Below are 17,604 nucleotides of genomic sequence, written 5' to 3'. Positions count from 1 at the left end.
TATCACATAGTAGGCCCAATGCATTCCTCCACTTCAACCATTGAACTTGAATTCTATTAATATCATCCCCATCTATGTCACTTCACTTATAACAATAAACCCGAGACACGTAGAATGTTCACTTCTTTTAATGACTTGATCAACCATTGTTACAACCTAACCACTAAATTCTTTATAAGTGAAAATGAAAAAAAATATAGGCCTAATTTTGATTACGACATTATGTACATTGGTGGTTTAACAACTATTCTTATGAATATTTGGAAAAATATGTTTTTTAATGCTAAAAAATCTTCATACATTGTATTGAACTGACTGCAAATAATTGAAGTACCTTTTATTTATTCGGTGTGCCATTATTAGCTTAGGAGTATATCCCATTATTACCGGAGGAGTAGATGAGTGTTAAATTCTTTTTCAATAAAAAAAAAAGATACTTGTTCCTATATTCTTTTGATCAATATACTTGAGATTATGAAGCAAATCTCCAAAATTAGCTAACAAAGCAAAATAAAATTTATGGTTATTTTTTGGAGGGCTTGAAGAATCAAAAGAAAAAATTTCTATAAATAAAAATAGTTGTCGGTGGAATAATAATGTGTCAGAAAAGATAAAATATAAGAAGGTATGTTATAAAAATTAGTTTAAATGTAAAAACTTATAGATTTGAGAAAAATATCAAACTGCCCATAGGAAGTTTAAAAGTTCGTTGGCGTGGCGGCAGAGCCGCAGGCAGGGGGGGCGTTGGCGTGGCGGCAGAGCCGCAGCGCGGTGCCGCACCACCCTTTTTTACTGTTTGGGGCGGCGGCACCGCCGTGGCCTGTCGCAATTTACCTCAAACCTAGAACACTCCCCCTTGCCCGTGACCCAACTTTCTCCTTCGACTTTTTACCCCATTGTCCTTACCTTACAGCCCCGTTCTTCTTCTTCTCCCGTGTTCCCGATTACAAGTTTTGGTCACGAAGGCGATGGTTTTGGACGTCGAAGGAATCTCTGGTCGGTGCCCTCGAAACTTTGTGGTAGACAAGGAAGTCATGCCTCTCCCCCCTCCAGAAGTCGCATGTCCATTCCCTCCACTATCTCCCTCGACAAGGAAGCTTCCATGGCTCTTCAGGCTAATGATGTGGCTTTCAGTCTTTTTCATCGAAGAAGGCTTTTTCAGTTAAGGTTGTGGTTTCTAAGAATGTTTCGGTCTTCCCGGTAGAGGAGGAGAAGGTGAAGCTTGGAGGGTTTCCCTATCAATCCCAAAATCCAATTTTTTATTAGATGTTTTTTGTTTTTTTTTTCATTCTTGCAAAGTAACTTCTGCATGATTATAGAAAGATTGATAAGAAAGAACCTTGGCCGATTTGGTTGTTCTATTTTTTATGATAATTCTTCTTGTTGCTCTTTGTGTGTTATTCTAATATCGACAATTTTGGTTTTCTTTGCTCAGTTTGCTCTTTGCACAAACTTTGATTTCAATCTTTACCCTACACACTATTTTACAAACATATTTTAAATGTTTAAATTATTTGATAGACATATAAGTTTTATAAATTAATTAAACTAATTAATTTTTAATTAATGTTAATTTATTGCTTCAGAAAATTATTTGTGGGGCAGCTGTTTTTGAAAAAATGCTCATTTAGTCCTTGTGTTATTTTCATATAGCTGCAACAAACAGACAGTCAGCTCCCTCACAGCTGTTTTCTTGGATAGCGCGGCTGCAGCTAACCCAAACATAGTCTAATAGAACAATTTGTGTTGCTAAAAATTATGTTTTTACTGATCTTTATGATATATTAGATACTAAAGATGGTGAAAAATATATGTATAAACTAGTCAAACAAAAAAACTAGTCAAACAAAAGTCAAACAAAAAGAAAAGAAAAGTAAAGAGGTAACTCAAGTAAAGTGTATTAAAGATGAAAATCAAAAAGTACTTTTCTTAGGGAAAAAGATATTCAAAATAGGTGGATGAGTTGTTTTAATAAATTTTTGAATGAAGTTTTGGAAAATACGATCAATCTTAATGATCTTAATATGGTTAATAATAATAAAATGTTTTATTTTTACCGTCGTAGTTGTAAAAAAGAAGTTGAGGAGAGTTTAAAGAAAACTTAGGGTGGAAAGTTTTTAGGACTTGATATCCCAATTGAAGTGTGGAAACATTTAGGAGATTTGAGATTTTCGGGAGTTTCTTGGCTTACTAAACTCTTTAATATTATTTTAAAAACTCAAAAGATGCTTGACTAGCGGAGTATTTTGGTCTCCATTTAGAGTTATTAAGTTGATGTGTCATACTTTAAAAGTGTGGGAGAGGGTAATTGAACATAGGTTAAGACATATTACAAAGATTTCTAAGCATATTACAAAGATTTCTCATAATCAATTTGGATTTATTCTAGGTAGGTCTACTATGGAAGCTATACATTTATTGAGAGGTTTGATGGAGACATTTAGAGATAATAAGGAGGATCTACATATGACTTTTATTGATTTAGAAAAATGATAAGGTTTCAATAGATAAGCTTTGGAAAGTTCTTGAAAATAAAGGTGTTGATATGACTTATATTTAAGTCATTAAAGATATGTTTACAAGAACTGTTACTTGTGTTCGAACAGAAGGAGGATTGACCTAATATTTTCTTATTTCTGTTAGTTTACATCAGGGATCAACTTTAAGCCCATATCTTTTTTCTTTAGTTATGGATGGTTTTGTTGGCCACTTGCAGGAGGATGCACCTTGATGTATGTTTTTTGCTTATGATATCCTTCTCGTGGATAAGAAGAGAGAAAAAGCTCAGGAAAAACTTAAATTATGGAAGTCTAATTATGGGTCTAAAGGCCTTCGTTTGAGTAGAACTAAAACTGAATACATGGAATGTAAAGTAGAACTAAAACTGAATACAATGTAATTTTAGTAATAAATAATAGCTCTAGTGACAAAAATATAACTATGGGTGATCAAATTATTAAAAGGTATGAACGCTTTAGATATCTTGAGTGTATTGTTCAAAGTGGCGGTGATATTGTTGGGGATGTTATTAGTTAAGTTCAAGTTGGTTGGTTGAAGTGGAGGAATACTTTGGGCCTATTGTGTGATAGAAAAGTACTCTTTTGACTGAAAGGAAAATTTTATAAGATGGTGGTGAGACCTACAATGCTTTATGGCGCTGAATGTTGGCCTTTAAAAGAGAAGCATAAAACTAAGTTAAGTGTTGCTGAGATGAGAATGATTAGGTGGGTGAGTGGCTTTACACTTAGAGACAAAATGCGAAATGAATATATCCGTGATAGGGTTGGTGTAGCTCCAGTGACAGACAAAATTAGAGAGAGTCGTCTTAGATGGTTTGGTCACATTAAACATCGACCATTTGATGATCCGATTAGAAGAGTAGATGTTTTAGATTTGACTTATGTTAAGAAAGACAGAGGTAGACCTAGTATGACTTGGGCATATTGTATAAAAAATAATCTTAATTTATTAGAATTAAATGAAAATATGGTTCTAAATAGGACACAATGGAGAAAATGATTCATATAGCCGACCCCAGTTAGTGCGATAAAGGTTTTGTTGTTGTTGTTGTTTTTGTTTGGAGGGCTTGGATGCATACTGAGAAATGAACTCAAATCACTTGTGGGGAAGCAAACGGTTTGAGCATATTTTTGTGATTGTTGAGAATGCCTGGTTCTGTGTTAGGATAAGTATGATAGAGTATTTCAATTGCTAGTTTTAGACAAACATATACTGGAAGCAATCTTTGAGCGCAAGTGGTGAACGCCAAGTGAGAGTTCTAGTGAACAGGAGTGCAGAGTGTCAGCCACATTAGATCACTTGCAGTGCAATGGGATAGTGTGAATGAAGTCAGCACGAATCAAGGTCACTTCATGAGGCTAGGGCGGCCTATGCGAGTGAGGATATTTGCTGGTTTTGCAAGGGCTGGGGCCAGCATCACTAGAATGCCGATATTTTTAAGAGAGATTCATTTCACTTTGATACGAATAGATGTATGCTAGAGATACTAGTAGGAGCATGGGTTATTTGGTGAAAGAGACCCGAGAGAGGTTAGGAAAGAAAAAGCTCTAGCTCATTGGGAAAGGAGAGTAGAAGAGGTATTCTTGATTCTATTCACTATGCAATGATCAATTACTGCCTTGAATCTTATTTATAGAAATAGGATTATGAAGATACGAAAAGAAGATAGATCAATTATTCAAATTCAAATCTAATCCCATCTAAATGAAATCTCAATGTAATAATTATAAAAATTTCACTGAAATTTTCAAAAAATAGGATAATTATCTAGCAAATAAAGAAACAAATCTAAAGCTCTAATACTTTAAAAAGATTGAAATAAGTCTAAATTAAATCTCTTGATATCTCTATTGGAACATTGGTTTTTCTAAGTTTGTATTGTTTAATTAATTTTATGCTTTACATCCAACTAATTAGGTGATCTTACATGTATGTTTGGCAAATAATCAATGCTTGCCTAATTACTCTTAGATTAATTTTTCTGCTTATACGGGGGAATCTATATTTTTTGTTTGCTTTATTTTTTTGTATAATGCTGTTAAGATTATTTGTGGAGATTGAACCAAATTGTGAAAATTAAGCTCCAGCTTATAAACAAAGTAAAAAAAAGAAGTGCAAGCCTGTTCTTGTAATTCTAGTTGTAGGCTTGGCGTGCTAATGTAATTTTTGCAACCTTAAAATATTTACAAAACTTATGTACTGTATTCGTTAAGTGCTTTTTAATTAAGATAGTTTTTTGATTGCAGGGCAATGGAAAAAGTAATAAATCAGCATGGACTTGATTTGAATGTTCTAAGGTCATCTCGTCTTCCATTGAGCTGTGGGCCACAGGAAGTTGATACTGGACAAGGAGCAACAATGGGCAAAGACACACCTGATAATCAACTGCCTGCTAGTCAAAATGATTTGCCTCATGGAGGTATTCCTTCTGGAACATGGCATGGAGCATCAAGTAGTCTGGCAAAAGAAGCTTATGCTGCTCCTTTCCAGAATTTTGGGATGCTGCGAGCAACCAAAGCAGGCCCTTCTGAGGTAGATATGGCTCGGCACGAGTTGTTTCCAAATAAACCACAAGTTGGTTTTGGTAGAGTGGACAATATGCCAGTTGATGCTCATCAGGGCTCTTTTTCTCATAGGAGTGGCAAGTCATCTGAGCTAGAAAGTCCTGCTAGTGTTCCAATGGATGACACAAGATCTACAAATTCACAGGAAATACATAATTCAATAAAATCTGACAACCAAACCAACAAGGACAATACTAAAAAAGCAGGTAATAAGCGAAAAAGAGCTGATTCCAAGGCAGCATCTGATGCACCTTCTGAAAATCCTCAACAATCTGATAACATTAGTACTGGATCTGACTCTAGGAAAGGTAAGCAAGTTAATAAAGAGGGGTTACAAGGCCAACTTTCTGGAAAATATGATGACCATGCACAAGTGAATCCTATTCAACATGGTGCAGGTGCTGCATCCCTCATCAGGGCTAAACAAGATGGTGTCCATACTTTATCTGAAAGGATTATGGATGAAGTAAAAACATCGCATCCTTTTTTGGTTTCACCAAGAAATCATGATGAAGGGGAGGTGTCTTCTAGTCAGAGTACTGGAATTCAGAAGGGTAAAATGCCGCCTAGAAGTAACATTTTAGGATCTGCACCGCCCATGTGGAGTCAGAACCGGTTTACTTCATCACAAGTTTCTCAAGTCTCCAGTCCTGGCATTATGGAGCCATCTTCTGATTTGAACATAGTTTCTCCATACCATGCTAATGGGCTAAAGGGCCTTTCACCAGGGCCAAATGATAGTTCAAAACTTATGGGTTTACCTTCAAACATTGCTTATAGCAATGGGAAAGTCTTTGGGACTGCAAGCGCCTTCAGCACTTTTGCAATGGCAAAGATGGGCTTTCCCTTTCCAGCTCATCAGAGTAGTTCTTCTTTTGAGAATCAATACACAACATCCAAATTGCAAAATGAAAACTATTTGGGTTCATACCCTGGTTCTCAATTATTGGACAAGGGGGGAGATGCAAATTCTACTAATGTCAGTGCTGGGTCTCCTGGTTCAGCCAAGCCTGTTTCTGATGGATTACCTCAAATTCCTAAAAAATTTTCAGAAGCTCCAACTAGCTTGTCATTGAACACATCTGATGGGAATTGCTACATCTGGAAAAGCTATTTTTCAGGAAAAGAGAGGCGGACTAGAATTAGGAGCAAGTTCTTACACTAATCCAATGGTATATTCTCTTTCACTTGAAACTCTCAAGCAGTTCCTTTTTTTTTCTTGATGGAAATGTGCTAAAAGGGTGAACATGGAACCTATTTTGACAGTCATGTGAGATGGAAGTCATGTTTTTCTGTATTATCTATTTTGACCTCTATTATTAATGGTTCTATAATCCCTCCTTTTGTTATTAATTGATAACGTTTACTTCAGGTCTGTGGAGTTGAAGAGAGCCACGGCCTAGATAATGTTTCTTCGGAAAGAAATCGTGGTGCTTTTTCTAAGCTAAAGACTGGGTCCAATTTGTATGCTGAGCCTTGTGGTAACATGCAGACAATTGCATCAAGAAATACATCTTCTTCGAACACACCTTTTAATGATCAACAACTAAGGCAGCTCAGAGCACAGTGCCTAGTGTTTCTAGCATTCAGGTATGATTTTGCTTACACTAGTTGTCTTATCCATGCCTAAAAATTTTATGCTTTTAACTCATTTTATCTTACATGTAGAAATAATTTGGTTCCTAGAAAGTTGCATCTTGAAATCGCTCTTGGTGCGAGCAACCCACAAGAAGGTAAATGTTCAATATTGTGGTCTTTATCGGTTTTATTATTATTATTTTTATTTATTTATTTATTTATTTTTTTGCTTATTCGTTTTTATCCCTCTCTTTAAAATAGGGGGTGGTGCTGATGGAGCCCCAAGAGTGTTGAATGATTTCAGAGGAACTGATCCACACGCAAGGGAATCTGTTGATAATCATGAAAGAGCTGGGATGCTTGTTAGAGCAAATGATACTGCCAAGGGTTCAATAGCTTCATCTGGTGGAAGTATTATGGACATAAATTTATCATTGAAGGGTGTGGAGAGTGTGAAGAAGAACAAGAAAAATTCGGACATGTACATGGTAGCTGAGGAAAATAAAAATCAAACACGGGCACCGGAATTAGCAGAATCATATATAGCATCAAATATACTGCAGCCTGATTCCTTTGGAGATTCTGGAAAGAGTATTCATGATAGCCATCTTCTAAGGGGTACTGCTGACCTTTCTAACCAACAAATAATGCATACAAATCGGGTACCATCTGTTTGTGTAGACAAGCCTTCCTGTTTTGAGAAACCTGATATTCTGAGGACCAAAACTAATGTTGAATTCTTTAAAGAATCAACGCTATTCATGGGTCATCGAGATTCAGCTCCTGAAGAAGTAGAAAATTTTTCAGATCGGCACATTTCTTTACCGGTAAGGGAATTGACAATGTCAAATACTACAGAAAACAGTGATAACATGAAGCATGCAATTTATCCTTCAAAAGATGTCAACATGCTCTTTAACCATGGTGTTTTGAACAATAGGATTCATACTACTACTGATTTTAAAATATCTACTCACCATGATGATGCTGCTGAAGGCAGTGATGGAATGGAAAATCAGAGGGTTTCTGTAGCTCAAAAGATTGATGTTCATGGTCAGTCTACTTCTGAAGGGCCCAAGAATCTAACAAACGATGATATGCTGAAGTACAGCAATACAACTTCTGTGGAGTATGATGAAGAAGAGGAGGGATATGAATTATTATCCAATGATATGCCCACTTCTCCCCCAAAATACACGACCTTTGACAAGTGGATGATGGAGTATCAGAAAAAAAAAATTGCTGAAGAGCAGAAGTGGGCCTTGAAACAGAAGAAGGCTGAAGAAAGGATCACAGCTTGCTTTTCCAAGTTAAAAGTATACTCTCAAGATATCAAGCCACCTGAAAATTATTTTTTTTTTCAGAAGTCAAAATGCCTTGCTGAAGTTATATTGGCTCCTTTTAGATTGTTAGCCTGTTTTCAAGAACAATGAATTCATGAAATTTTTTATTTGTTGGATTAGGATAGGATGTCCTCTTGTTTTAGTGACACGAATGGTTAGATTTTGACTATAATCCAGTCTTTTCACCAAGTTTATGATTTAATTGAAATTCCATATGTCTGTGCTATATCAATGAAATAAATAGATGAAAATTTTATATACTCGTTTCAAAGTCATACACTAGTCATAAACATGAGGTTCTAATATCATCTTTGTGGTGTTTATAATTTTTTGCATAAATGCTAAATGGTGATGGATAAATTGATTCTTTAAACCAGCTTCCATTATTTTGAAACAATATTTTATTATAAACCAGAAATTGACATTTTCTCTTATATGTTGATGTTCATTTGCAGAGGTCGATTTTATTTTGCTTAATTGTTAATTTAATCTACTTATGATTTTTTTTATTTCAATTATGTCAGATACCTTATGCTTTTTCTTACCTTCAAGAAATGTGAAATTGTTTCATTGTATACTTGATAAATCATGACACAAATTTCTTGCTTTTGTTCCCCTGCAAATTTCCTAATTTGTTTTTTTCTCTTCAGGAAATAAATTCATCTGAAGATATTTCTGCCAAGACTAAGAGTGTTATTGAGTTAAAAAAACTTCAACTTCTTAAACTTCAGCAGCGGTTACGGAGGTGTTAATTTTTTACAAAATTGAATAATATGTTTCTTCATTGTTGTCTGTGCTAAACTTTACCTTTGCCTAGCTTTTTTGAATCTCATAGGATTAAATTTTTAATTGCACATAGGCTTTACATTTTTCAGAACTATGTTCTTTATTCATTGTTTTTTGTTAACAGTGAATTCCTTGATGATTTTTTCAAACCTGTTGCATCTGACATGGAACGTTTGAAATCAATAAAAAAACATAGACATGGTAGACGTGCAAAGCAACTTGAGAAATTTGAACAAAAGATGAAGGAAGAGAGGCTGAAGCGCATTCGAGAGAGACAAAAAGAATTCTTTACTGAAATTGAGGCTCACAGGTAGAGATTTGTACTCAGTGCTGTATTTTCTAAGTAATACTTTAGCTTTGAAATTAATTTTTTTTGGCGATTCATTTTACCATGTTAAGATTTATTGTAATTTCAAACTACAGTTTTTGCTTTTTTTTAAAAAAAAATTGTATCTTCTGAATAAAGTGCAATTTCACCCGTAAGTAATTGATTGACAGGGAAAAACTAGAGGATTATTTCAAGGTCAAGCGGGAGAGGTGGAAAGGTTTTAATAAATATGTAAAGGAGTTCCACAAGAGAAAGGAGCGTATACATCGTGAAAAGATTGACAGAATCCAGCGTGAAAAGATTAATCTTTTGAAAAACAATGATGTTGAGGGATATCTAAGAATGGTTCAGGTACAAATGGGCTCCTTATTTCTGCATTCTATCTTTTTTTTTTTTTTTCATTAGTCTTCCGTGTATTGATTATTCAGTGGCTATGCAGGATGCTAAGTCTGATCGAGTTAGGCAGCTGCTTAAAGAGACTGAAAAATATCTTCAGAAATTGGGCTCAAAGTTAAAGGAGGCCAAGGGTATGTCTAGAAAATTTGATATGGAAGCGGAGGATTGCCAGGCAACTGATGCAGATGAGAAGGAAATAGCAGCAATTGATAATGAGGATGAAAGTGATCAAGCACAGGTGAATATTGAATGGCTGTTTACTTTTTAATTTTTTTTTTCTTTTTGTATTATTCCCAGCTAGTCAATTCCAATTTTGTATTTTTGTGTCATCCCTATTTCAGCATTACCTGGAGAGCAATGAGAAGTATTATATGTTGGCCCACAGGTATTTGTTTTTTTATTCCTCCATGTTATGTGACCAACTTTTTTTGGCCATGGAATTGCAAATAATTGTTTGTGAGTTATTGACTGTTTGCATTTGTTCTGTAATGACTTTCTCTATGTAAATTTGATTTGCTTTGTGTTACCAGCATTAAAGAGAGCATAAATGAGCAGCCAACTTCTCTTGTAGGCGGAAAGTTGCGTGAGTAAGTCATGCTTCTCTCAGTAAACAAACTTCTATATTTGGGTTAATTGCTATCTTTTTTGCATTCTTTATTTCAATATATTGAATGCAGTTTATGCAGTTGGCAGAAATCTGATGAGCTGTATAATTATTACTTGATCCTAGGTACCAGATGAATGGTTTACGATGGCTAGTGTCATTGTACAATAATCATTTAAATGGTATTCTTGCTGATGAGATGGGCCTTGGAAAAACTGTTCAAGTATGGTTTTCTGCAATATTATTTCGTCTTTCTTCAGTTTTTTTAAGCTGAAACTGTTATTTATGTTTTTCAAGTCATGGTGCTGTTTGATGGAGCCAATGACCTTTATTTTCTGCAGGTTATTTCTTTAATATGCTACCTTATGGAGAAGAAAAATGACAGAGGTCCATTTTTGGTGGTTGTACCATCTTCAGTTCTTCCTGGATGGGCATCTGAAATTTGTCTTTGGGCACCTAGTATAAATGCTATTGCTTATGCTGGTTCTCCTGAGGAGAGACGCAAACTATTTAAGTAATTGTTATCCAACCCACAAATATCATTTTGCTTTTATGTTTTTAGAAGGCTATTGATAATCTGTCTTTTTTGCAGGGAAAGGATTGTTCACCGGAAGTTCAATGTTCTCCTCACTACATATGAATATCTAATGAACAAGCATGATAAACCGAAGCTAAGTAAAGTTCAATGGCATTATATTATTATTGATGAAGGTCATAGAATAAAGAATGCATCTTGCAAACTCAATGCTGATTTGAAGCATTATTCCAGCACCCATCGACTGCTTTTAACCGGAACGCCTCTTCAAGTATGTTTTGCATCATTTTTGTATGCCATTTGCACAAGTGCAATAGTATCAATTTTGCCCAAGTTTCTAACTAAGTAGTGCTGCATATGGTCTTCTTTATCCCTTATATGTTTTTATGTGCAACTGGCTTGCACTTACTTATTATAACTAATATTATTTCAGTCGTCTTTGTCTGTGATTACACATTGTACTTTAATCTCAATTATTTTCCAACTTATTTTTTGGTCACTCGTTTATGCAGAACAATCTGGATGAATTATGGGCCCTTCTAAATTTCTTGTTGCCAAATATTTTCAATTCATCTGTGGATTTTTCTCAGTGGTTCAATAAACCATTTGAGAGCAGCGTAGATACCACACTTGATGAAGTGAGAGCTTCGTTTTCCTTGCTATATTATTAGCACTATTATTTTTCATTTAATTTCAGAGTCCATCATAGCATAATCTTACATCATTTATGATTGATGATCGTATAGGCATTACTGACGGAAGAAGAGAATCTTTTGATCATAAACCGTCTTCATCAAGTTCTCCGACCTTTTGTACTTCGAAGGCTAAAGCATAAGGTATGCTTGTCAATTTATTATTTTTGCCAATATCTGTTTTAAAGGTCATCACATGGACCTGCATGGGTCTTCCTTTTGTTATTTCTTGCTAAATTTATGATTTGGTTCATATATGTTCATTTTTACATGATTATGTATTTCTGAATGATTCACATCCGTTTTTCTTTTCTAAATTATACTTTATGAGTAAATGCCCAAAATAATCTTCTGATTATTAAAAAGTGTTCTATTTAGTTCCTGAGTTTTAAAAGACTTTAATTTAGTCCCAAACTATTAAAAGGTGCTCCAAATTGATCCTAAATCATTTTTTTCGTTAAATTTAGCAACTCCATTCAAGTTTTGACGGGTAATTTGGTCTATATGTAAACTTAACGAATTAAACCCACCAAGGGTAGTTCCATGCACATAATTTTTTCATTCACGTGCATAATATTTTAAATGTAAAATAAATTCATTCAGTATATTTTCAAGTTAATTTTAACTATTTTGAAACACATTCTCGAATAAATAATATTAAAATAAAAAATTTAATTGAAATCGACTAATTCATGTAAATTCAGATTTAGTGAGCTCTTATTGCATAATTCTTGATTATTTTAAAATTTTTCATATTTAACAAAGTGATGACTTGTGAAGAGATTTATTAATGCAAATTAAAAATTATAACTTTTCAACAACAAATAAAGAGAGCTTTATATGCAGACCACATAAATTTGGCATAATTACAGAAAAGTTGAAAATACATTTCAATTTATGCAAACCACTGCTAGATTTAACAGAAAATATGATTTTGGTTCAATTTGGAGATATTTTAATAGTCTGGGACTAAATTGGAGATTATAAAACTCTAGGATTAAATTGGACACTTCTTAATAATAGTCGGGGGACTATTTTGAGTTTTTACTCAATACTTTGTCAATCCTTTTGACGTCTAACTGCTGCTGCTTTATTTTATGCGTACCAACTATATATGCTTTGTGATTTTAATGTTTTAATTTGGTCTGTTTAGTAGTTTTCAAAGTATTCTTTTTCTATGGATTTGGATAGTTACCATTGGGTACTAATTTCCTAGCTTTTAGCAGTACATTATAATTAAGGGACATGTACATACCTAGTACCCAATTCTTATGGGTTTACGTATCTCTAACCTAAACTTTCATATTTACACGCATTGCCTTTACCTATGCAGAAAAGCATATGTAAATGCCCTTATAATTATGAGGTCCTTTTTCTATTTTCCTTTTTAAAAAACTATGTTAATGAAGCACCTTAAAGTCGTTGCAAGATTGACCTACCTTTCTCCAGCCTTCAACTAAACAACAATTTGGTGTAAAATGGGGCTGGCGGTTTCAGTGTCATTGTGGTAGAAAGTGGCAGGCTAATTAGTTTGCATGGTAGCAAGGAGGGCTGGATATGTTCGGTTTCTCCCCCTCTTGACAAAGGCCCGTGTAAAGTCGGGTTGCGGAAATTCCCATCTCAATCCAAATCCTGATTTATGAACTTCTCAAAGCCATTTGATCTGAGCATAAGCTGAGCTTAGCAAATGATGACTGTATATTGGCTTGATTCGACCTAAATTGATTTGACCTCAATTTGATCTATGTTTGACTTATTTATTTTAGTGTGATCTCAGTTTGAGAATTTTTTTTTGTTTCAATATATTTTTGTTATGATAAATTTTTTTTTTTGTTTATTCTTTAAATAAGAACCTACAAGCACATGTTTTCATACATATTGATGCATAGATGCATGTATAGCCTAAATTCATGTATGTGTAGGTGTAAATGTATTTATATGTAGGTGTAAATCTATTTATGAATGCAAGTGTTTATTTCGTTTGTATAAATCTCAGTCATAATTGAGTTTTGTTTATGGGAGCAGCTGATTTTAGCAACCCTCCTACATTATTGTGTTCTTTTATTATTATTATTATTATTATTATTATTTGTATATTCAAATCGACAAAAGTAACAAGAAATTTCGGAGGATAGCTTTTTTTATTAAAAAAATTGAATTGTGGATTCTGTTTAAGTTTTTGAACTTTAGAGTATTTCAAGAGTTCTACCTGATCCTTTGTTTTTACATGAATTTAATTTGATAGGTTGAGAATGAGTTGCCAGAAAAAATTGAGAGGCTTATAAGATGCGAGGCTTCTGCTTATCAAAAGCTTCTAATGAAGAGGGTGGAAGAGAACCTTGGTTCGATAGGGAATGCAAAAGTATTGTTTCAATGTTTTTTTTGTATTTTATATTTGATGCAATTATGAGATTGTTTTGACATGCTGATAATAATTCAGGGTCGCTCTGTGCACAACACTGTGATGGAAATGCGTAATATATGCAATCATCCTTATCTCAGTCAAATTAATGCTGAGGAGGCATGCATTAGAACTTATTTGAACTGTTTTTTTTTATCATATTTTACTTTGAAACTTCTTTCTTTCTTAGGACTAATTTATGTTCACTTTTGCAGATTGATGCCTTATTACCCAAACATTATCTTCCACCTGTCGTGAGACTTTGTGGTAAGATGGAAATGTTGGACCGTTTACTGCCCAAGCTAAAGGCAACTGATCATAGGGTATGCAAAACCCTATTTGACTTTTAGTCTTTGATGAATTTTGGCTGTAAATTGTTTAGCCAAGTTGTTATTTTTAATAGTGGTTGTCCCTAGTTAATTTTTTATCTTACAATTCAGCTCATTAGCACTTCATTAAGACTCATGGTTAGTGTTGGCTTATCCCATTCTTGATACTAGCATAACTCGTGCACATACCATACTTCCAAAGATAGAGTGAAGAAGGATCAACAATTGCAGTTTTAGATCTATTGTTTATGCTGGTACGGATTTCCAGCCGTATTGCTTTGATGAATGATATATCTATATATATATATATATATATATATATATAATAAGTATATTATATAGACTGATAACGTGTGAGAAAGATGAATTTATGAGTTTTTATGATGGAGAACTTCATTTTATTTTGCTTTGGAGTATCACATCCAACAATGATGTTAATAAAAGTTTATTCTCATTGATTTTGCTTTCATTGGTTAGTTTATTTTAATTGCTTTCTTTCTTTGATGATATGCTAGTGATGATGTTGAAAAATAAGTTGTGTTCTATAATGTTCAGATTTTTCTTGCCTTCGGTTTGGTTCAGTATAAAATGCCACAAACTTCGATGAAACATGATTTAATTTTTATTGCAGTCGATAATTTTTTTAATGACACATTTCATATTCTGTCATTTATATAAAATTATATTTTAATGCAATGGTAAATTCTGTGGGTTACCTGAAATATTATTTCTTATTGTGTTGTTAAATGCATGAATATTTTTTGAACTTTATTTAAAAAAAAAAAGGGAACATGAGTTAATTTTTCAATTGATCACTTGCAAAATGCTGACGAAACTTTTGTTGTTAATAGATGTTGAGAGGATCTACTCTAATAAAAGATCTTGTATGTGGGTGGAATTTGATATTATCACTATTTGAGTTTGCATAGAACTTGTCAATCAGTGGGTCCATTGATATGATTCCATTTATCACGACCCGACCCAGAGCTTGGAATTAACTAAGTTGGGAACAGACTGTCAGAAGATGACATAACATTTTCGCTTATTCTATTTCTATCACTAACAATTTAATATCCAAATATTAAATTAAAGAACCATTAAAAAAAACAATTTAATGACAATCACATTCTATACACATTAGCTCCTATAGTATTCATCTTGTTCAAGAGTTTAAATCTCGAAAAATTATTAAAACAAAATAATGAGTTATCAAAGATAACCCAATGAAGCAATCAAACTTCTAAATTACAGTAATCCAATGAAGAGAAAACAATATGCATGTTGGTCTTTCATATTTTATTATAGAAAGACGTAATAATTTAATGTATGTGTCCATGACATTTACTCAATGGAAATAACTTAAACTTCGATATGTATTAACTTTAACTTTATTTTTCAAAGTTTAATCTTTTAATTTTATTATACTTCTTACTTTTTACTTTCACATCCATCTTTGGAGCACTGTCAAAATATAACATAAAACACCCATGATTGATAATATTCCGTCAGCATGATGGTTTGTGATTTAAACTACACGATGTTCTGAGGTGGAAAGGTCTTTACTCGCCCCTGACTAATATTTTCCCGTCGACACAATGAATGGTGATCTAAATATCATTTTTTTTTGTGGTGGGAAAACATCTAGGTGTGCGGATACATTGTGTCCTTTGTTTGTACCATAAAAGAGCTAACTCTTCTTAGTAAATGCATATACAAACATTCATATATATAACATTTAAATTCCATTCTTCGTAATACACACTATTATCTTATTGGATAACTTATGTTTATCAATTAATTATTAGATGCACATTTACTAGAATCTAAAGGTCAATTAATAATTTGATATGTGCACCTCACTAGTATCTAAATATCTTGCGATAATTTAATATCTTCCTAAAACAACTATAATGCAACTATTTACGCAATTGTTTTAACATGCATATTCCATGACTAACGATATGAAGACTAAGATGTAAACACGAATAGTGAAAAAAGCTGTAAGCAAAAATATATTTAAAAACAAGAAACATTAGTGTAACTTAAAAGCATAATTACTCATTCTAACTCAACAGGATTCTTTTGTCACATATAATTCGATTGCTCATACAATCTTAATCACTGATTTTAGTTCTTAAGATATTAGTATTAATTTATAATCATTTCAAATTAACTTAAATAAAAACACCAAAATTTGTTCCATATTTTTTCTTTCTTCTCCTATTAATGTCAACAATTTTGATTTCCAAATATTGTGAGGCAAGAGTTCTTCGATTTAAGATTTCTGTTATAATTCAATATAAGCTAATATTAGTAATTATAAAATTAATTTAAATTAAATAATATGAAATTAAAGTTACGCTATTATTATCTTAGTTCTCAGTTCACTGGCTGTGAGCAACTTAAACTTCTATAAGAGAGCAAAGCCTGCAAGCTAGGGTTGCTCGGCTCGGTTTAGTTCTTCTCGCACGAGCTGTTTCTTCTCTTCTTCCTCTTATTCTACTCGAACTCCTCTCCTCCCGCACGAAAGTTACTTCTATCCTCCTCACATGGGACGCCTCCAAGCCCTCAGCATGCCAACCCTCTCCTCTTGTGCTCGCAATTCATATAAGAGTGCGTGTTAGGCTCGGTTCTCGCCTTCCTGCATGACGCCTTGTTCTCACAAGCACGCATAGTGCTTCATAGGCTGTTTTCTTTCTCTCCTGTTCATAGCTTACAGCGTCGCTCACACACAACAAAACAAGGCTTGTTGGGGCTTGAACCTCAACCACTGAATGAGCCACTAGATGCTTCACTTTTTTCAATGCTAGGGCTCGGGAGCTTCTTCACGAAAGTCAATAATCTCTTGCAAACTGTGGCATCATACTCCTTCGCGCAAGTGGCACACTTCTCGCTAGGTTCCAACTTTCCTCGGCGTCGATAGACTTCTTCAACGCGCGTCATCAAAATTCAGTATGTGAAGCACTCGGCTCCTTTTTCTTCTCACTCTTCGTCTCTGTCTTACACTCTCACTTGATTCTTCTCTCTCGATCCAGTGAGACGTTTGTCTTTTAATTAGTCGTTGAGACGATTGTTTGGAATTGACAAACCCGTTAAAATTATTATCTATTTAATAATACTTCATTTATTTTATTTATTATTATCCTTATTATATGTTTTTCAGTTATTATAATGATTGTCATCACAAATCATCATAGAAAAGACTGTAAATCTTGGTTATCTACCTGTAGTTTCCCGGCTTAGCATATTTGCACAACATAAGCATAATTATTTTGAGAAAATTCATATAAGATTAGCTATTAATTATGATTATTTCAAGCTCCTGCTGTTGTGAACATGAGGTGCGTGGAATTTAAATTTGGTGATTAAGAATTCAAATGCAAATTTTTTTTTTTTTAATTTTGCAATACACTGAAACTAATGTCTACAAATATTATTAAATTTTAGAAAACTTTTATATAAATCTATCTTTCAATTTGACTGATTTAAATTTTTTTGATGTGCTTATTGCTAAGACTTTGGATTCTA

General features: G+C 33.6%; 1 protein-coding gene across 1 annotated transcript in view; it reads left to right on the top strand.

The window, feature by feature from the left end:
* Nucleotides 1-17,604, top strand: part of LOC110027189 (chromatin structure-remodeling complex protein SYD) — a 59,580-nt gene that overhangs the window by 28,965 nt on the left and 13,011 nt on the right. Inside the window, 19 exon segments of the mRNA XM_020728511.1 lie at nucleotides 4,767-6,171; nucleotides 6,173-6,256; nucleotides 6,457-6,674; nucleotides 6,753-6,817; nucleotides 6,924-7,978; nucleotides 8,656-8,750; nucleotides 8,916-9,101; nucleotides 9,290-9,470; nucleotides 9,559-9,753; nucleotides 9,857-9,900; nucleotides 10,046-10,102; nucleotides 10,246-10,342; nucleotides 10,461-10,633; nucleotides 10,712-10,925; nucleotides 11,167-11,292; nucleotides 11,401-11,490; nucleotides 13,592-13,708; nucleotides 13,787-13,867; nucleotides 13,963-14,070. Coding sequence (XP_020584170.1) covers nucleotides 4,767-6,171; nucleotides 6,173-6,256; nucleotides 6,457-6,674; nucleotides 6,753-6,817; nucleotides 6,924-7,978; nucleotides 8,656-8,750; nucleotides 8,916-9,101; nucleotides 9,290-9,470; nucleotides 9,559-9,753; nucleotides 9,857-9,900; nucleotides 10,046-10,102; nucleotides 10,246-10,342; nucleotides 10,461-10,633; nucleotides 10,712-10,925; nucleotides 11,167-11,292; nucleotides 11,401-11,490; nucleotides 13,592-13,708; nucleotides 13,787-13,867; nucleotides 13,963-14,070 — 4,591 coding nt within the window.

This window comes from Phalaenopsis equestris, unplaced genomic scaffold (assembly GCF_001263595.1).
Source record: "Phalaenopsis equestris unplaced genomic scaffold, ASM126359v1 Scaffold000420, whole genome shotgun sequence".
In the NCBI taxonomy this organism is placed as follows: Eukaryota; Viridiplantae; Streptophyta; class Magnoliopsida; order Asparagales; family Orchidaceae; genus Phalaenopsis; species Phalaenopsis equestris.
Note: the sequence above shows the minus strand (reverse complement) of the source record. Positions and strands in the feature narration are given on the sequence as shown.